At 40.9% G+C, this 22,406-nt stretch overlaps 1 protein-coding gene across 4 annotated transcripts in view; it reads right to left on the reverse strand.

The window, feature by feature from the left end:
* DYM (dymeclin) overlaps positions 1-22,406 on the reverse strand; it is a 389,895-nt gene that overhangs the window by 317,888 nt on the left and 49,601 nt on the right. For 2 of the 4 annotated variants that reach the window (XM_073343513.2, XM_078852706.1), the window contains exons 1-4: positions 10,671-10,944; positions 7,712-7,764; positions 6,454-6,547; positions 4,371-4,504 (exon numbers count right to left, since the gene is read on the reverse strand). In XM_073343513.2, the coding sequence (XP_073199614.1) occupies positions 4,371-4,504; positions 6,454-6,547; positions 7,712-7,764; positions 10,671-10,939 (550 nt within the window). In that variant the 5' untranslated portion in view covers positions 10,940-10,944. Of the gene's footprint in view, positions 1-4,370; positions 4,505-6,453; positions 6,548-7,711; positions 7,765-10,670; positions 10,945-22,406 lie in introns of those variants that run through there. The other 2 variants (XM_073343514.2, XM_073343512.2) reach the window with 1 other exon arrangement.

Genomic DNA, 22,406 nt, shown 5'->3' on the forward strand with positions numbered 1-22,406 from the left:
GCACAGCCACCTGAAAGAGGGAGAAATACCAATAACCTAGCGCAGCAGCTGAAAAGCCAGTAAGAACTGTTCAAAATGGTTTCTTTTTAATAAGAAAGCAGTTCATCATATGTAGTGCTAGGTAAATAAGCAAATACAAAATGCAATAATAAATCAGCGTATACTTTGTGACACTAGGGGGAACTCTAAGGTACCAGGAATGAAAAAAATTACTTTGGGAAGCTACTGTTAGTATAGTTATACAAGGGACCTTAAATTCATTACATTTTTTCCTCTTTGCTTTACTAGGTCAAAAAACAGCAGCTTTTTTTTTTATTGTATTCTTTTGATGACACTTTAGTCATTTATTTTTCCAATATCATAAATTTACAGACTGTAAAAATCCATTAGCCTACTACAGTATTAGATGCATAATCGTAATACTGTGTAAAACTGTTTAGGATCCTCAAATAAACCAGTATTCCAGTGAGTTTTGTAAGAAATAATCCCATTTTACAGAGGGGGAAACTGAAGCACAGAAGTAAGTGGCCCAAGTCCACAGCAAAGCAGTGACAGAGTTGAAAAGGAACCCAGATTTCCCGAAATCCGGTCCCCTGCTCTAACCAACAGACCACACACAGCTACCCTTTTAATTTATAGCATTCAACTAACAATCTGCTCATCTAAGATGAATGCTCAGTAACTTTGTCTATACTAGTCCATATGCACAAACTTATACTTAAACTTCATAAATATCTTTATGAATTAGTCAGATGGTGCTAAATATTGTGTAAGTACTGTACAGATATCTAGACATCTACTGTACAGACGTAGCTCAGTGATATTAGTCACTCTGAATACTGTAGAATATGGAATTCCCTCATTGTTAAGAATAAAAAAATTACTGTGGTTCTGACTGTAAAATAAAGCACTTAAATGTCACTTTTCTCATGTGGCATTTCCCTGTCTGTTGTTACAATGCTGGCATTTCCCCATCTGTTGTTACGATACAACTCAGCAACATTTCTTTACCAGGTGAAAGCCCACATTCACTCTGCAGTGATAGTTTATTGTAAGCAGGCACTGCTTGTTTAATGTATCAGCTAGCTGACCTCATTCTTAGAGATTACTCATCACAGCTTAAAGACATTAAACCATTTCAATATGTAGCTGTTAATCTTTTGGCACCAGAAGTCTGGTTTCCCCAGAGCAACAGCAGGCGCCAAGGAGTTAAATAGATTTTAATGAATGGTTTTCACTAGTCTATGCACAAACAATTATTATGTCTTCAAGACACATGCCCTTGCTTGGGCTGACTGTTTGAAGGAAGCCCATATTCAAATGCTTGTGCGTTCTTTTTTCCACAACCCACACGTATTGTATTAGAATTCTGACACCAGCCATCCATGCTGAAGAAAGCAAAGTAATTAGTTTTATTCAATAAGCCACATATGATTAGAACCTTAACCAAAACTTTATTGTAAAGACAGGAAATTGAGAGGCAAGGTTTGCACACTAACCTTCACTCTGCCTCCTTGTGTGTGCACTCTACAATAATGTCTCATTTCAGAATGACAACACTATTCAAAACAGTCTTCAGCAAATAAAGCATTATAATGAAGAATGTTTTTATAATTGTAAATGGAATGGATACACAGCGTTCATGTTTTTAAAAGACTTTTTGTAATACATATCAGCAAGTGATAAGGAGAATAACAATTCAGGTTGCTAAAGTAAGCTCAGCTCTTCATTTCCTTACTTCTGCAATGAAAATTATTTCCATTTTAAGTGGTCTGGGGCAGTTAACTGATATTTGTCAATGCGACTTATGCATTGTGACTGCTATATAAATAATAATGCCTCAACATTTACATTACACTCACCAATTGTTGCATTATGAAATGCATTTATGACTCTATTATTACTTTTTCAACAGAACCACAGAAAAATTGTAAGAGATTGTGTATAAAAGATCATGCAGCCCGGCTTCCTATCAGTGCAGTCTTTTGCCCATCTTAAATTTAAACACTCCACGCAATGGGCTTCCATTACCTTAACTGGAAGACTATTCCAGTCTCTATAAGTTCCCACAAGAAAGTTTTTGGTGGCCACTCTGACAATTTTTCCTAAAATACTTAATTAACTTTAGGAAAAACAAATAAATATGCACATATCCAAATCATTTATATTTATTTATGTAGGTTTTTTTATAGACTCAATAATAAAAATAATGTACAGTTGTCTCTATTCTTTACTGGACCTAAACAGAATAGAAACAAAATAATGTGCTTTGCACATTCTTGTCTATTTTGTTGTTTCTTTTGCTTTATTGATTGCTTTTTTCTTAAGACTTGCTAGCTAGTAAGGCTGCTGCTGTGAAAAATTATATATGTATATTTGTATGTATAACTTTTCACAGCAGACTTACTAGCCAACTGGGAGGCAGTGAAAAGTGATATTAACAAACATACAAATATAGTTTTTCACAGCAGACTTACAGAGCCCCGGCAAGCCAGGGGACAAATTAAGCCACAGATGGAGAGGTGGGTAGGGAGGCAGTGGGGGCCAGGGGCAATGGGGGTAGGGGTGAGCCCAGGGCTCCCAGGTGGGGATGCAGCATGAAGCCCTGAGGCTGCAGCCTGGCACCTGCCACCCCAGGGCTGCAGCCAGAAGCCCGAGCCCCACCACCCCTGGGAAAGTGGGGAACTCACATCAGCTGCCTGCTCCTCTGGCATTTGTGGCTGCAGAGGAGGGCAGCCCCCAGATCCCTTCTGGTAGCCCCAGGGGAGGGGCCACTGTTTCCCCCCTCTCCTCCATCACTGCGCAGGAAGCTGTGGCTGCAAGAAAAGCCTCTGGTGGGTGCATGCGGGCATGGTGGCCGCATTTGAGAAACACACTGTAACTGGTTTCAATGTGAGGAAGCTGTTCCTAATTTTCAGCTTAAATTCACTTTTCTGTATTTTCTTGTTGAGTCAGAGTTTTATTTTTTTTAATAGTTGTATTCCATTATCCATGAGTGAATTTTACCTGCATCATTTATTAATGGCTCTACTGTATCCATAGTGCTGCTCTTTCCCCTTGATATATTATTAAAGCCCTTTATTCCCTTTGGCTGCTCTTTTTTTATGAAATTCTGTCTTTTACATATAAAATTGTACATTCCTTTAAAAAAAAATCAAAAAGATGAAAAATAGAATACACAGACAATGAGGAGGAATTTCAGATACAACTGCAGGAATAGATTCCAGCAGCTGTGGTCTGAAGGACACACCAGAGTGTCTATCCCTAGAGGTTTCAGAGTAGCAGCCGTGTTAGTCTGTATTCGCAAAAAGAAAAGGAGGACTTGTAGCACCTTAGAGACTAACATAATTATCTGAGCATAAGCTTTCGTGAACTACAGCTCACTTCATCGGATGAAGGCTTTCCTTCCAAATCCCGACAAGAATTATTTCTATTTAGCTTGTGATCTTGGCAGAATCATAGCACATCGCATGGGCAGAGGGGGACTAAGGTTTTGTTGGTGCATTATTTAAAACACTAGGGAGCACAACCATCAGCAGTGGGAATCAAACCCAGGTGTCTTACATAAAAGTCCAAAGCATTGCCATTAAGCCAGCAGGCATCCAGCAGGACACTAGAAATTAGAGATAATGGATCTGAACATTCCCTTACAGGACAACATTTTTGCTTCATATTAGTAATACCAAAGAGGATCAAATACACATTTCTCACAAACAATTAAGGAAAAAGATCTCTAGATGTTAGTGAACTTGATGAGTGGCTGGTTTAAGAAACCAAATGCTTTCAAATTCCCCCAAATTACTCAACATGCAATTTCCTGAGAGACAATAAAATCATTTTTTCCTACCATGGAAGCACAATATACAGTGCTGATCCTAGGTATATTTGCAAACGACTTTCTTGTTCTCACCATCTCCCTGTACTCAACAAGGCAGATGATATTTCTCCCTGAGTCTCCTCTTTCACCCATCCCTTCTCTCCCCCTTTACTAGGCTTGGAACCTAGTTCTCTGATTAGGCAGGTCTTATACTTTGGGGTTGGGCTCATGGAGCACAAATATGGATGATGCTGTCTTCTGATCAGATAGCTTTCATCTGCAATGGGAGCAGAGGTAAGCCCATGCTGAGTGCTTTTGAAAATCCCACCCGACACACTTTCAGGATCTCCTCAGGTTCAAAGTTTCTCCATCTGGTTTTTCCATGGCTGATGAACACCTCAGTATATAGCATAATTACTTTACTATTTCAAATTTTAAAGTGACATTTGGACTTGAAGCTGAACTGGGTGCTATAGTAATAATAAAAAACATTTTTCAACAAATTCACATCCCAGGGGCATTGTTTGTTTCCATGACAATATTTAATACCTACCATATGAGCCTGGCATTCTCTCCTCATAAGTAAAATGAAGTTGCAGTTCCTCTTCTGACATCTGACATATGAACACTTTTAACAAACAGCAAATAATGAACAACGCATTGTGGGCCTGCCAAATAAAAAGATGGCTAGAAGGGAAACAGAAAAGTAAACAAGAGTCAATAATGTTTTACTTATTAATGTTCAGCAATAGTCATGACCACCTGTGTGTAACAGTGAATGGAAAGGTCTCTGTAGCCCATATGAGGCAAAGGCAAGTCTCAAGTGTGGACACTCAATAGCAAGGAAAATGTATTTAAACAAACGCTTCTTTTCAAGAGGATGCAGCCTTCTTGCTACATATAGTTTAGTACTATTATTAAAAACGTCATAGTTACCATTAAGTGCCATTCTCTTCAGGAAATTGACTAGCTACCCTATTATCTTTTTTAATCTCTACATCCCAGAGGTCCCCAATCTGTGGGGCACGCCCCCCCAGGGGGGCATGGAGGAACGTTTGGGAGAGCGTGGCTGGGGTTCCAGCCTTGGGCCCTGGCACCTGTGCTCAGGGCACCAGCTGCCGGCTCAGCCCCTGGCCAAGGTTCATCTCCCAGCTATGGCCCCAACATCAGCCCCCTTATCCCTGTCCATATCCCTCATTCCCACTCCTGGCTCCAGCTCCAGGGGGAGCAGGGGTGGGGGAACGGACAGGGGAAAGGGGAGGTGCAAGGTAAAAAGTTTGGGGACCCACTCCTACTTACAATCGGGCAGATCTTCTCAAATGAATTGAGACCTCTACAAATATCTCATTCTTTCTGCATGGAAATTTATCCCCAATCTTATCCCTTTACGTGCACAAATATTCCTCAGGTGACACTCGAGGTGGAAGATGCTCAGTGGATTTCAGGAGCAACAGCAGTAAGTCCAGTTACTCTTCACAACTTTAACCCCAGATTTCTAGGCATGAAGGCAATCCAGCAGGGAACTGTTTTATGTCCCTCTGGGTCCCTATGTCCAGCTGCAGGGGGACCCTGTCAACAGCAATATATGCAGCTCCTGCTGAAGCCATGCTGTCAAGGGGCTGAGGGGCCAACACAGCAGCAGCCAAAAGGAGGACTTCTTTCCTCTGGACATAAGACAGATTCTTTCTCAATGGATCCCTAGATTAGAAGAGGAGTTGGCCTCAAAATGTCTGCAAACTCCTCTTCCTTCCCCTGCCAGGAAAGAAGTTTCCAGGAAAAAAAAAAAAATCTTTGGAAAGTTTCTTGGAAAACTATACTTCTGAAAGTATAACCTCTTGAAATTTCCATCCCCCACTGGGAGGGAAGAGGATTAGAAAGACAATCTGATCATACAATTTGAAAGCAGTGGAATTTTATATCATTTTCTATTCTGGCCTGGTCAGAGTTTCAAGTATTCTAGAAATAATGCACTGATTTTAAAATAAATTTAGATTAGCTAAAAAGCATCATCAGATGGTTTATACTATGCCTTAAAAAAGCATTTAAGTTGAAAAATAAATGTTTATTTTGCAAAATAAGCAGCCAGTAGCATGGCATCAGAGCCACTGCTACTACAGTTTAAGGGAAACAAAATCCCTAGCGCATCACTTGTTCTCTTAAATTTTATTTATGCTCCAAGGAATTTTGAGTCACAGACTATGAACCTAGCAAAAAGGAGTATTTGCGTAGCATTTTTATTGTCTGTCATGCCCACCCTCAGAAAGGAATGGGACTGCAGTGCCTAGGACTGCAGAGTGGGAAGGGAAGAGATTAATCCAAAGTTACATAAACATATGTTTGTTGCAACATTTAGACCCACTCACACCAGTAAAGCAAATGGAAAATTTCTATTCTTCTGTAATGGCACAGCTTTACATATTATGCTCCATTCCCAATGCTTGAAATACACAAGATACTTGTTCCTCTGAAATTAGTTTATCTTTTAAAAACAAAAACAAACTTTAAGAGAACCTGAATTTTCACCATGCCAATTAAGGTATTTATGGAGCAGCCATCATTGCATTACCCAAGCGCTATCAACAAAATGAACATTTAAAACATAAAAGGGAACACCCGGCATTTCACTGCCAACTTACTTTTGACATTCCGCTGAAATTTTTAACTCTTTGGTTCTAGAAAGGAAAACTTTAATCAATGCCCCAAGATTTCCTGTTCGAGGATTGTTCTCAACTAGATGAGGGATTGAAAAGATTAGAGTACATTTGTAATTTAAGTTAGAATAATTAATTCAAACACAGGATATATAGAGTGGGAATTACTCTCCATTGCACATTTTATGTATTTTTTTAAATAAACACACACACACACAACAAGCCTACTTTTTTTAGTTTTTTTTTTTAAACAGTCTATAGTTAAAGATGACAAAAACCTCCAAGATTCTCCTGTCAACGTTTCTGATATTGCAAGATTGTTCACTACACTACATTTTCCAACCTACATTTAAAACATTCCAAACAACGGACCCACAGCGTTTCTTTCAGGGGACTATTCCACACCTCAATAGATCTCACTATCAGGAAAGTGTGCCTGACTGTGACAGGTTTCAGAGTAACAGCCGTGTTAGTCTGTATTCGCAAAAAGAAAAGGAGTACTTGTGGCACCTTAAGAGACTAACCAATTTATTTGAGCATGAGCTTTCGTGAGCTACAGCTCACGAAAGCTCATGCTCAAATAAATTGGTTAGTCTCTAAGGTGCCACAAGTAATCCTTTTCTTTTTGACTGTGACAATGTCATTTCATTCCTCACCCTTCTACCATCCCTGGTTCTTCCCTGCATAATCTCTCTCTATCAGCATTGTTACCCTTTCAATATTTTAGAAGTTTCTATAGTGTAAAGAACAGAGTTAACGTTGCAAGTTAAAACTTAAAACATCCAGGGAATCAAATTAAAATTCAGAATGAGAAGCAGAATATGCACTCGTCTTCTAATTCAAGTGTCAACTCCACATGACAGGTATCACACACTAGACTCCATCTTTGCCCACTGACACTCTATATATTGTCCACTGATCTTCTACTTCTAAAGGGGCAATGCTTTAAAAATCATTATTTAAAAGAAGTCTGCTCAATTACTAAAATAACTATGCCCAAGTCACTTCCGTCTGTTGGCAACACCCAGAATAACGTGATAATATTACATTTAAGCAACACAGATTAGTAGAATGTGTTTTCATCTTCCACTTGGAGATAAATATGATTTTAAAAATCTCATTATAGAAATGCAGATGAGCAAAATTAAATAAATACAGACATAGAAGTTTACATGAACACTGATTTATCAGAAAAGTTGATAAACACAGAAATATGTGAAGACATCAAAATAATCTCTCTCACCTAAAGACTTGCAGATTGAGATGGTGGCTTCTTCCAACAGCTTTAGCTCGGCACTGAAGACGAAGAAAGGAAGCATTTAGTTATATGAGCAATAACAATCCCTGAGCCTATAGAGGCCTGCCGCTTGTATAATACAATTACTGCATTTAAATAAATTTGTTATAGTGCAGTACTGCAATTCCTATGACCTTGTAATTTAAAAAAAAACAAACGAGGAGTCCTTGTTGCACCTTAGAGAATAACAAATTTATTTGGGCATAAGCTTTCGTGGGCTAGAACCCACTTCATCAGATGTATGCTAAAGGAATTGGCGGCTGTGATTGCAGAGCCATTGGCCATTATCTTTGAAAACTCGTGGCAAACGGAGGAAGTCCCGGATGACTGGAAAAAGGCTAATGTAGTGCCAATCTTTAAAAAAAGGAAGGAGGAGGATCCTGGGAACTACAGGCCAGTCAGCCTCACCTCAGTCCCCGGAAAAATCATGGAGCAGGTCCTCAAAGAATCAATCCTGAAGCACTTACATAAGAGGAAAGTGATCAGGAACAGTCAGCATGGATTCACCAAGGGAAGGTCATGCCTGACTAATCTAATCGCCTTCTATGATGAGATTACTGGTTCTGTGGATGAAGGGAAAGCAGTGGATGTATTGTTTCTTGACTTTAGCAAAGCTTTTGACACGGTCTCCCACAGTATTCTTGTCAGCAAATTAAAGAAGTATGGGCTGGATGAATGCACTATAAGGTGGGTAGAAAGTTGGCTAGATTGTCGGGCTCAACGGGTAGTGATCTATGGCTCCATGTCTCGTTGGCAGCCGGTGTCAAGTGGAGTGCCCCAGGGGTCGGTCCTGGGGCCAGTTTTGTTTAATATCTTCATAAATGATCTGGAGGATGGTGTGGATTGCACTCTCAACAAATTTGCGGATGATACTAAACTGGGAGGAGTGGTAGATATGCTGGAGGGGAGGGATAGGATACAGAGGGACCGAGACAAATTGGAGGATTGGGCCAAAAGAAATCTGATGAGGTTCAATAAGGATAAGTGCAGGGTCCTGCACTTAGGACGGAAGAACCCAATGCACAGCTACAGACTAGGGACCGAATGGCTAGGCAGCAGTTCTGCGGAAAAGGACCTAGGGGTGACAGTGGACGAGAAGTTGGATATGAGTCAGCAGTGTGCCCTTGTTGCCAAGAAGGCCAATGGCATTTTGGGATGTATAAGTAGGGGCATAGCGAGCAGATCGAGGGACGTGATCGTCCCCCTCTATTCGACATTGGTGAGGCCTCATCTGGAGTACTGTGTCCAGTTTTGGGCCCCACACCACAAGAAGGATGTGGATAAATTGGAGAGAGTCCAGCGAAGGGCAACAAAAATGATTAGGGGTCTGGAACTCATGACTTATGAGGAGAGGCTGAGGGAACTGGGATTGTTTAGTCTGCAGAAGAGAAGAATGAGGCGGGGGATCTGATAGCTGCTTTCAACTACCTGAGAGGTGGTTCCAGAGAGGATGGTTCTAGACTATTCTCAGTGGTAGAAGAGGACAGGACAAGGAGTAATGGTCTCAAGTTGCAGTGGGGGAGGTTTAGTTTGGATATTAGGAAAAACTTTTTCACTAGGAGGGTGGTGAAACACTGGAATGCGTTACCTAGGGAGGTGGTAGAATCTCTTTCCTTAGAAATTTTTTAAGGCCAGGCTTGACAAAGCCCTGGCTGGGATGATTTAATTGGGGATTGGTCCTGCTTTGAGCAGGAGGTTGGACTAGATGACCTCCTGAGGTCCCTTCCAACCCTGATATTCTATGAAGTAAAAGATACAGGAGCAGGTATAAATACATGAAAGGCTGTGGGTTGCTTTACCAAGTGTTAGGACAGTCTAACGAGATAAATCAATTAACAGCAGGATACCACGGGAGGAGAAATAACTTTTGAAGTGGTAAGAGAGTAGCCCATTACAGACAGTTGACAAGAAGGTGTGAGTAACAGTAGGGAGAAATTAGTCTTGGGGAAATTAAGTCATCAGCCACACCATCCGGGGCTCGTTCACCTGCACATCTACCAATCTGATATATGCCATCATGTGCCAGCAATGCCCCTCTGCCAGGTACACTGGCCAAACCAGAGTCTCTACGCAAAAGAATAAATGACACAAATCTGACATCAGGAAGCATAACGTTCAAAAACCAGTAGGAGAACACTTCAATCTCTCTCGTCGCTCAATAACAGACCTCAAAGTGGCAATTCTTCAACAAAAAAACCATCAAAAACAGACTCCAAAGTGAAGCTGAAGAACTGGAATTAATTTGCAAACTAGATACCATCAGATTAGTCTGAATAAAGACTGGAAGTGGTTGCGTCATTACAAAACCTAAACTTAACTTCCCCAATACTAATTTCTCCCTACTGTTACTCACACCTTCTTGTCAACTGTGTGTAATGAGCCACTCTCTTACCACTTCAAAAGTTATTTCTCCTCCCTTAAAAAGAAAAGGAGGACTTGTGGCACCTTAGAGACTAACCAATTTATTAGAGCATAAGCTTTCGTGAGCTACAGCTCACTTCTTCAGATGCATATCGTGGAAACTGCAGCAGGCTTTATATATACACAGAGAATATGAAACAATACCTATTCCCACCCCACTGTCCTGCTGGTAATAGCTTATCTAAAGTGATTTCCAGCACAAATCCAGGTTTTCTCACCCTCCACCCCCCCACACAAATTCACTCTCCTGCTGGTGATAGCCCATCCAAAGTGATAACTCTTTACACAATGTGCATGACAATTAAGCTGGGCTATTTCCTGCATAAATCCAGGTTCTCACATCCCCCCCACCCCCATACACACACAAACTCACTCTCCTGCTGGTAATAGCTCATCCAAACTGACCACTCTTCAAGTTAAAATCCAAGTTAAACCAGAACATCTGGGGGGGGGGGGTAGGAAAAAACAAGAGGAAACAGGCTACCTTGCATAATGACTTAGCCACTCCAAGTCTCTATTTAAGCCTAAATTAATAGTATCCAATTTGCAAATGAATTCCAATTCAGCAGTTTCTCGCTGGAGTCTGGATTTGAAGTTTTTTTGTTTTAAGATAGCGACCTTCATGTCTGTGATCGCGTGACCAGAGAGATTGAAGTGTTCTCCGACTGGTTTATGAATGTTATAATTCTTGACATCTGATTTGTGTCCATTTATTCTTTTACGTAGAGACTGTCCAGTTTGACCAATGTACATGGCAGAGGGGCATTGCTGGCACATGATGGCATATATCACATTGGTGGATGTGCAGGTGAACGAGCCTCTGATAGTGTGGCTGATGTTATTAGGCCCTGTGATGGTGTCCCCTGAATAGATATGTGGGCACAGTTGGCAACGGGCTTTGTTGCAAGGATAAGTTCCTGGGTTAGTGGTTCTGTTGTGTGGTATGTGGTTGTTGGTGAGTATTTGCTTCAGGTTGCGGGGCTGTCTGTAGGCAAGGACTGGCCTGTCTCCCAAGATTTGTGAGAGTGTTGGGTCATCCTTTAGGATAGGTTGTAGATCCTTAATAATGCGTTGGAGGGGTTTTAGTTGGGGGCTGAAGGTGACGGCTAGTGGCGTTCTGTTATTTTCTTTGTTAGGCCTGTCCTGTAGTAGGTAACTTCTGGGAACTCTTCTGGCTCTATCAATCTGTTTCTTTACTTCTGCAGGTGGGTATTGTAGTTGTAAGAAAGCTTGACAGAGATCTTGTAGGTGTTTGTCTCTGTCTGAGGGGTTGGAGCAAATGCGGTTGTATCGCAGAGCTTGGCTGTAGACGATGGATCGTGTGGTGTGGTCAGGGTGAAAGCTGGAGGCATGCAGGTAGGAATAGCGGTCAGTAGGTTTCCGGTATAGGGTGGTGTTTATGTGACCATTGTTTATTAGCACTGTAGTGTCCAGGAAGTGGATCTCTTGTGTGGACTGGACCAGGCTGAGGTTGGTGGTGGGATGGAAATTGTTGAAATCATGGTGGAATTCCTCAAGGGCTTCTTTTCCATGGGTCCAGATGATGAAGATGTCATCAATATAGCGCAAGTAGAGTAGGGGCTTTAGGGGACGAGAGCTGAGGAAGCGTTGTTCTAAATCAGCCATAAAAATGTTGGCATACTGTGGGGCCATGCGGGTACCCATAGCAGTGCCGCTGATCTGAAGGTATACATTGTCCCCAAATGTGAAGTAGTTATGGGTAAGGACAAAGTCACAAAGTTCAGCCACCAGGTTAGCCGTGACATTATCGGGGATAGTGTTCTTGACGGCTTGTAGTCCATCTTTGTGTGGAATGTTGGTGTAGAGGGCTTCTACATCCATAGTGGCCAGGATGGTGTTATCAGGAAGATCACCGATGGATTGTAGTTTCCTCAGGAAGTCAGTGGTGTCTCGAAGGTAGCTGGGAGTGCTGGTAGCGTAGGGCCTGAGGAGGGAGTCTACATAGCCAGACAATCCTGCTGTCAGGGTGCCAATGCCTGAGATGATGGGGCGCCCAGGATTTCCAGGTTTATGGATCTTGGGTAGTAGATAGAATATCCCAGGTCGGGGTTCCAGGGGTGTGTCTGTGCGGATTTGATCTTGTGCTTTTTCATGAAGTTTCTTGAGCAAATGCTGTAGTTGCTTTTGGTAACTCTCAGTGGGATCAGAGGGTAATGGCTTGTAGAAACTCGTGTTGGAGAGCTGCCGAGCAGCCTCTTGTTCATATTCCGACCTATTCATGACGACAACAGCACCTCCTTTGTCAGCCTTTTTGATTATGATGTCAGAGTTGTTTCTGAGGCTGTGGATGGCATTGCGTTCCGCATTACTCCTCCCTTGGTATCCTGCTGTTAATTGATTTATCTCGTTAGACTGACCTAACACTTGGTAAAGCAACCCACATCCTTTCATGTATTTATACCTGCTCCTGTATCTTTTACTTCATACATCTGATGAAATGGCTTCTAGCCCAAGAAAGCTTGTGCCCAAATAAATTTGTTAGTCTAAGGTGCCACAAGGACTCCTCGCTTTTTTTGCTGATACAGACTAACATGGCTACCACCGAAACCTGTCATTTTAGTTACTCCATTTACCTCAGTCACACAGACTGCATGCATTATTTGAAGTAGTGTGGCCACACAATGGACAATTAACATTCATCTCACTTTGTCAAACAATTCATATTTAAAGCGGACAGATAATTTCTATGTCCTAAACTTCACTCGTCCGATGCTTGTTTTGGAATAAGCCCCTGAAAATAAACATAGGTCTACAGTTTCAATTTGTAGAAAAAGTTTTGCTTTTGTACTAGGAATATTGTTGCATCATGTGTGGATATAAAAGGAAGAATGTAACGTTTTTCTAAAACTGAAAGTGCCTCCATAAGCAAACATTTAATTTCAGACTTAATACTGTAACCCAGTTTCAATAATTATAGCATGTGGTTACAACAGATGCAATTGTAAATCACGTATATATCATGAGGACAGGATTTTTACACGTTCACTAATTGCCAGATTACATATCTATATCAAAACAGCTACTTATAAGGATTTTACAATGAAAAGGGGGGATGGCGAGGAAGAGAGAAGGGAACCAAACAATCTTAAAATAATCCCAACTATGTGAAACCTATAAAATACACATACACCACTAGAGGTGCTAAGTCTGTAGGCCTGCAAAGCATCGTACAAATTAACTAATCCTCATATAATCCTTGTGAAGTAAATCAAGTATTTGCATTTTAGAGACAGGAAAAACAGAAACAGTATGTAGGCATCTTGCCCAAGGCCACATTAAATGGAACACCTCTATATTGCTTCTATATTAGATATTTAAGGATCTTATCTCCTGCCAATATTACCAAGGAAAGACAAGATTCCTTAACAACAGAATGTAAATTTCCCCTTTTCCAATTTAGTGTTATTAACCTGACAAACTCCATTGAAAAGAACAGATTTAAAAAAATGTATTAAAGCTAATGTTAAAATTATATAATACACAGGTTAAGGAAAGAGTGTTTATACATCTGGGTATAATGCTTACATTATCCAAAAGTACAAATTTTGGTTTAAAAGTCATAAAATACATATAGTACATAATCTGCAGTAACCCAAATTAAGGTTAATAGATTTAATGATACAGTTTAGATATTAACATCCAAATATTCAGGTACATCACTCATAAAAGGTTATACTGAGAGTAGCTTGTGGAAAGGAAATATAGCAATGAGTGTAGATTGTCCCTCAGTAATTGAGCATTTAGGATAGGTTGTCCCTCAGTAAATACAATCCATCACAGAAGTATTTCACTAAATATATATATATAAAGCCAATAAGGTTTTTTGGGTGGGGTCTTTTACGCTTCCAGGCCCAGCTTGTTTGTTTTAAGAAACCTGGTACAAAGAAACATGCTATGATCAGTAGAAAAGCTGGAGTCTATTGAACTTCCATTTTCAAAACCCCCGGCCTAGGATAACTGCAGTTCAATGAGTTTTCTGACAAGCTGACAGTCTATAGGTAACTGCCTATTATCCCATCAAAAAGAGCTAGATATATTTTACCAAGTGCAACTATGAAATGGGATTTTGTTTTTTAAGTTTGTCACCTTCTGAATACAAAGAAGGTAAATATCACAACCAGAATTTTCACTAAGCACCAAGAGACGTTTAGAGGTGGAGCTGAGTCTAGCAAGTAAAGAAGACAGTTAAGAGACTAGATTTCTGCTCCTCGCTCTATCATCAGCTCACTCAGCTATCCTTGGGCAAGGCACTTAACCTCTCAAGGCCAAATTCATTGCTGGTGTAAGTAAACAATTCTAGTGATCTGAAGCTGTCATCTATAAAATGGGCATAGCAATCAATACAGGAGGGAGCATTGTGGTCAGTCTTTCAGAATGAAAATGAGGGTGGCACAAACATCCTAAATGGATTTGGGCCAGGGGAAGGATATCAGATCAGCCCAAGGCTGAGAAAAATCTAGAGGGCTTTTGTTTGCTTTACCATAGAGGGGTTGAATAGAAAACTATGCTTTTTCATTCTCTCCTCTTTCTGCCTCTTTTAAGCTTCATCTGTCTTGCTGTATCTTTTCATTCTCTCTCCACAGCCCCAAAGGTTTCTACACACTAATTTCTTTCTACTGCACTGTTATTTCTCAGCTCCAGCACACACCCTCACCTAGTTCTCTCGCCTCCGTAGATTCTCTCAATTTTGTTCATCTTTTCCCTTGTGCATTTCCCATACATCTTTGTCCTGCTTTTATAGAAGGTAAGCAGGCAGGCTCCCTCTGCTTATCATCTGAAACACAGGTTACCAAAGGGATGTGAAGGGTGAGTAGACCCCAGTATCACCTGCCAATGCAGGTATGTTAGTAGGCCTGGGAAAAGTGAGGATTCAATCCTTACGGTTTTCAAAATGTTTTGAGGTCCCTGGACAGAAAATGTTACGGAAATTGAAAGTATTTATGTTTAAAAGTTATTCAGCCCTCTTTACAATGGGAAATTAGGGGAAAGACCGACTTCAGTGGTTTCAGAAATCTCCAAGCATAAACTAACCTAGTTGCCAGTCTCTTTTACAGTCAGAGGTTCCCAAAGACATGAGTATACTTTCTCTCTGGCAGAAAGTGACTCAAGAGCCTTCTTTAAAGCTCAAATCTCCTCTACTTGTGAGATATTTTGCCCAAGCTGTTTTTGTACATTCCAGTTTGCATGCTCATATAGTAATTATATATCATCCCACATGTTCTCAATAGAATTCCTCCCTGTAAAACCAAGAGAGGTGCATCCAGAAGCCCAAACCTCTCCAGTGGGTTAAAATATGAAACAGATTAGTTCCTGGGAGGTATGGCTCTCCCACTCACCCTCAAATCACGCAAAAGAACTATAGAAAAACAGGATTTAATGGATTAGCCAAACCAATCATCATACTCCAAGGAAACCTCCAAATTGAGATTCCATAGGAACTGCTATAATGCATGAGATCCATGGTCCATCTAGTCCAGTACTCCAGTCTCTGACAGTGGCCAGAAGCAGACACTTCATAGGAAAATGCAATAACCCTTTACAGTGGAAAGATATCAGATAGTTTGCCCCCATGAAGATCTAATCTTCATCCCTAAAGGTTAGATTTTGTCTTTAACCCTGAAATATGAGGTCTTAAATCCCTTACAAATACTCTTATTTTACCCATTAACTATAACAACTCTGGATATATTCTGGTTATCCATATAAACATCCAATCTTACTGAATTCTTGGCCTCAATAACATCTTGCGATAATGAGTTCCATAGTCTAACTATATGTTGACTAAAAGAGTACTTCCTTTCATCTACAAGTTGACAAAGTAAGGCGCATATCTGCAGAAACCTGGGGCCCAAATGCTTCTGTGGTGAGCACCCAGTTCCACAGCTGGGTTGTGTGCAGTGACAAAAATGAAGTTTGGAGAAATCTTTATCACCCAAAAACATCCCCAAACTTCACCTCACTTCACTAAATGCCATAGCATTTAATATGGAAGTATATTTGTGGGAGTAGGAGAGAAAATGGGAGGACAGTGGGCAGGAAAGATCCATAGATTGTAAGGCCAGAAGGGACCATTGTGATCATCTAGTCTGACCTTCTGTATAGCACACATCACAGAACATCTCCAAAATAATTCCTAAAGAATATCTTTCAGAAAGACATTCACTCCTGATTTAAAATGGTCAGTGATGGAGAATCCACCATGACCCTTGGTAAATTTTTCCCATGGTTAATTACTCTCACCATTAAAAATTTATGCCTAGCTTCAACTTCCAGCCATGGGATCATGCTATACGTTTCTCTGCTAGACTGAAGAGCCTATTATATTATACATGTGCTCCCCATGTAGATACTTATGGACTGTAATTGAGTCACCCTTTAACCTTCTCTTTGTTAAGCTAAATAGATTGAGTTCTTTGAGTCTATCACTATAAAGCATGTTGTGTAATCCTTTAATCATTCTCCTGGCTCTTCTCCGAACTACCTCCAATTTATCAACATCCTTCTTGAAGTGTGACACCAGAACGGGACACAGTAGGCCAGCAGTGGACACATTAATGCCAAGCACAGAGGTAAAATAACCTCTCTATTCCTACTCGAGATTCCTCTGTTTATGAATCCCAAGATTGCATTAGCTCTATTGGCCACCGTGTCACAGTCGGAGCTCACGTTCAAAGGATTATCCACGACCGCCCCTAAATCTTTTTCAGAGTCGCTGCTTCCCAGGATAGAGTCCCCTATCTTATAAGCATAGTCTACATTCTTTGTTCCTAGATGTATAGATTTACATTTACGGGATGATCACAAACAGAAATCCACTCTGTGACGCTTCCCAGGGGTACCCAGGGTTGTGAGGCACCTTGCTACTACCTGCTTTTAGCATGAGGAAGCCTTGTCTGTGCCTGCAATGAGTAGATCCCCAATTCCTCTGGCCACAGAGTATTTCTGAGGTATGTCACTTTCTGTTGACCTACCTTAACTTCAAAACCTTAAGAACATAATCTCCCATATAGATACATAACTCCTTAAATATTATCCATACATACATTTCACAATGACTATGATGACCAGTGGGCTACTGGCTCTCAGAGATCACAATGCCACCCTTCAGTGAACTATTATGCATATATCTGACCCAGGAGATCCCTATAAAACCATAGGCACCCACTGTGCCCTCTGCCCACTGGCAGCACACAGTGTCTGGGTCACACACTCCTAGCTAGTAAACATTCATGTACACCTAAGGATAAGCCAAACCCATTTATATCCATCAACTTCAAAAATCACTTCAGAGATTCCTAGTGAAGCCTCTTACATCCTGAAAAGCCCTTCCATGTTCCAAATGGATGATTTACTCTCACTTCCATGTCTCCTCCACCTGCACACACAGACTAGCTGCACATTCTCTTCCTAACAAGATTAAGGTCTCAAATTGCATGACACTCAAGACTACATTCACATCAAATCCAATTCTGCTGTCCACAGGTGTTTCTGCCTTCTTGGGGGCTCAGCTGCCAGTGTGGCTTTGACTGCATGAAAAAGGAAGCTCAGTTTCCAGACAGGGGTTTTCTTTGGTCTGTGGGCACCATTTGGAAATGTTTTACTGGTCCAAAACCCAGGATGTCAAAGAAGGCATCTACAGTCTCTGTGCAGAAGCAGCTAATTCAGAGTCTGAACTGTAGAAATGAGACAACTGTTTTAAGCAGCATTTTTCTAGCAGGTCTGAGAATACAAATACAGTCAAGCCAGTTTAATGTCTGAAGATGAGATATGCTACATAACATATACTTAGTACTTCCAAGCACTCTTTATCTCATCTCAAAGCACTTCAAAGGTGAGGGAATATCATTGTCACCAATTTACAGATGGGGAAACTGAGGCACAGTGAAGTCAAGGATGATGTCCAAGTTCACCACAAATCAGTGGCAGAGTCTCTGTCCTAGTACCCCTAGTATACAGCCTTCCATAAGCATTAAGTCTTATCATAATCAATTTGCTAAGTCATTCCCCATCCTTACTGAGCATTAGCCTATTGGAAAACACTGGCTATCTGACAAACAAAATCGAAGTAATTAAAGATGCGTAGACCAGGCTGCTAGATCCCTGCACGGATACAAAATTTATATCCATGGATGCAGATATCCGAGAAGCTGCAGGGCTCTAGCGACAATGAGCGAAACCAGCAGGGCCACGGCCTGCAACCAGGCCAGGATCCGCAGCGGTGAAAGCAGCAGCATGTCAGGTTGCCGCTCGCAGGAGCCAGCACGGGCAGCTCCTCCGGCGTGGCTGTGGATATAAATCTTGTATCCATGCAGGGCTCTACAGGTCTCCACTGAAAAGTTAGGTTGACCCAGCTACATCACCCAGGGGTGCAAAAACTCCACACACAGAAGAATTGTTCCATCAATTTAGCTACTGCCTCTCAGAGACGGGGAGTAATTACAGTGATGGGAGAATCCCTCCTGTGCTGCAGTGAGTGTCTACATTGAAGTACTTCAGCGTAGACACAGCCTTAGTGTTTGTCTACACTGCACAGTTGTCGCCAAAACTTTTGTCTTTCGTGGGTACTTAAAAAAGCCCCCCCGCAAAAGAAAAGTTTTGCCGACGCAAGCAGCAGTGTGAACACAGCTTTGTCGGCAGGAGTGCTCTCCTGCTGACAAAGTTTATGCCGCCTATAGGGCTGGAAATATTTTGTCAGCAAAAGTGCCGACAAAATACCGCAAAAGAGTATTCACACACGCTGACTTTTAGTGACAAGGCTGTCGACACAGCCTTGTCGCTAAAAGCTGCATGATGTAGACAAGCCCTTAGTTAGGAGGGGAATAAACCTGGAGCAAATACTTACATTCTTCAAGCGTATGGGAGCCAATGAATAGGGTTTTGGTAAGATCTTCAGTCAAAGGAGTTATTAAAAAGGTTTCCAGTAGTAAAGCCAGTGTTAATGCTCCACGACAGAGTAACTTCATCAGTGAGATGAGCCATCAAATTGAAATTTAATTTTTTTTTTAAATCAGCAGATTATCCTGTGCATTAGACTATTTTGCAGCATAGTGAATTGACTGCATGCATGAGAGAGAAAGCAGTCACCTGGCACAACGTCTAATACTCTGCCTCTACAATTTTAATTTATGCTTGTTTGACTACAGAGAAACTCACATTTGCATTGTTGCCTGCTTTATAGTAGCATTCTGTAGCTGAATTTCAGAAAGATTAAACTTACTTGCCAATACATATTTTTTGAAATGTTAAAATTTCATCTCTGAGGTGGTCTCTTATTTCAGCTCTAGAAACACAGCTGTAATTGAAGACAAATGGTATAAAAATGGGAAACAGAATCAACGCCTACAGACATTACAATTTACTGGGTCTGAATGAAACAGGGACTTCTCTCAATTTTCTATCTAAAAATCTGTCCAGCTGGCTGCTTGTCATCAGGATGTATTCCTTCCAGACACTGACAGATTGGGAGAACGTTTATTGCACTTCAACTACACTTGGGAGAGGGTGGGGGTGTCTCTTTGGACGCAGTATAATCTGAATCCAACAAAAAGGGAGGGGAGGAGTGTGGTGTTGTTGTTTTTTTTAATAGGAGTGCTTAAAAAGACACCAAAGGCTCTTGTAACTCAGATTACATGGTTAATATAGCTTTTTTAATTGCTACAGGATTGAAGCTTTCAATATGAAGGGACAATAATCTCATAACTGAACCTCTTGTATTTCCTAATTTTGAGTGTTTATCTTTGCAACCATAACACTTTTAACATAGTTTTTGTTCCCTAGTTATTTTGAAAAGCAAACTGAAAAAACCCAAACTACCACCATTCTGTAGAACCAGACAGACTTCCTGCTTTGGTCAAAATGGTTGGACAGCACAGACTTCTCTACCTCTTTAGTCTTTTTCCACTGAGAATAAAATATAGAGTTAAAACCTTGAAAACCAGACACACCCCATTTCCTCAAGTTCAGACAACAAGAAGAAAAACAGAATTGTATTTTGCCATTTTAAAATTGTACACGTTAGGTAAAAACATGCCTGCAAAATCTCAGCACAAGAGTTATAAGCACCTGGGGGGAAGGTTATAATGGAAGTGCCTCCACCACAAGTACAGCATTGCTACCGTGCCCAAACATTGTAACACTATTCCTTCACGACTCAAAATTATTATTAGGCCCCCAAGGATGCCTTATGAAGAGGGTGCAGTGTACACCTAAAAAATCAGCCCATTTTTAGGAAGCTGAGGCAAAGCTTAACAGGAAATGCAAAGTAAACTGCCATGTAAACTGTAACAGCCAGCTAAACTCAAGCAGGGGAAAAAAATACGTGCAAGAAGGGGAAAAAGTTGCCTGAATAATTTTTCTGTTATGAAGACAGAAGATAGATTATATTAACCACTTATGCAGAAAATGCTTCTGCATGTCATCAGCCAAGATTCATGAGGTGGCATGAGAGCAACAACACTAGCCATTGGATTTGCTTTGCACCACATCCCCCCCGGAGATGCTGTTTAGTTAATGAATGAATATAAAGACGGAAACTTATCTTAAGCATGGATCCTTTCATTAATCCACAGTGTAGCAGTGTTAGACTTCAAACCATTTTCCAATACTGATGAACAACGAGAGAATATTTTTCAAGGAGTAAAGCTCAGGTTGTGGATTGATCACAGACCGCAGTTCAAGAATTCCAATCCCCCTTCCCTGCCAAAAAAATCTCCCCATAAAGTAATGGCAGCCTTATTGTCAGGTAGGACTTTTTTCAAAAAAGTATTTATGATTTCAGGTATAAGGTTCAGTGTATGCTTAAAGTCATGTTGTTCAGAAGATTACTCACCCAGACAGGAGAACAAATTTGCGAAATAACCTATGAATCAGAATCACAAAAGTAATATACACTCTACCTACCTATCAAGTATGTTTGAAGCAATAATTCATCCCAGGAAGATGTGTTTTATACACACAGAAGAACAATCAAAGAGCCCTCAACTTTATCAGGTAAACTTTTGAGAGTCCCTGTACATTCGTCACAGAATGAAAGGAACCTAAGCTAGACTCCATCACTTTTCACAAAGCAATCACTCTATATTTGACCTATCAGTCCTCATCCTCAAAGGAAACCTGCACAATACCACTTTCAAAAGATTATCTTAAATTCAAACTTTACTAGACACTAAAAATTATGGACTGAACAGACACACTGGATTTATGGTTTATTACAAACAATCTATAACCCACTAACAACCCTCCCGCCAGGTACTCTCCCACACTCCTTTCTTCCCTATGACTGGAGGGGTGTAAATGGGCCACTTCAACTTGAATGGTCCCTTGAAATGTGTGTTAACCACTTATGCTAAACAATCTGTTCCAAATTGCATTTAGCTGTAACTTTCTGAGGCTATGTGTATACTGCCTACCTTACGGTGGCACGGCACAGTGTAGCCACTTGATGCTGGCAGGAGAGAGATCTGCTGTTGGCAAAATAAAACCACTCCCAGTGAGGCATATTTTGTCAAAACTTTTGTCGGTCGGGGTGTTTGGATTTTTTTTCACACCCCTGACCGACAAAAGCTTTAATGACAAAAGTGCAGTGTAGAGATAGCCTGAGGCTACATCCGCACTACAGCACTTACAGCAGCACAGCTGCGCCACTGTAGCATTTGTGGTGGAGACGCTTTAAGCCAAAAGGAGAGAGCTCTCCCGTCAGCTTAATAAACTCCTGCTGCCAAGAGAGGCGGTAGCTATGTCAGCAGGAGAAGCTGTCTACACCAGCGCTTAGGTCGGTATAACTTATGTTGCTCAGGGGCATGTGGTTTAATCACATAAGTTACAACAAGTTACAATGTTATACTAAAGTAACCTGTAGTGTAGACAAGGTCTGAGTAAGTTTCCCAGACCAGAAGATGAGCTCTGTGTAAGCTCCAAAGTTTGTCTCTCTCACCAACAGAAGTTGGTCCAGTAAAAGATATTACCACACTCACCTTGTCTCGCTAATAACCTGGGACCGACACAGCTACAACAACACTGCATCCACCATCATTGTTGGATTACTCTCCACAGACTATTCTCAAACAATAATTAAATTTAACTGAAATCAGTGATGCTATTAAACTGGATACGAATATTTTTCTAGGTTAATTTTTGAAATATTTATTTACATCTTCATTGAAGAATATTGTCCTAGAGACACTTTTTCATTCTTGTTTTA

The sequence above is a fragment of the Lepidochelys kempii genome, chromosome 5 (genome assembly GCF_965140285.1).
Source record: "Lepidochelys kempii isolate rLepKem1 chromosome 5, rLepKem1.hap1, whole genome shotgun sequence".
In the NCBI taxonomy this organism is placed as follows: Eukaryota; Metazoa; Chordata; order Testudines; family Cheloniidae; genus Lepidochelys; species Lepidochelys kempii.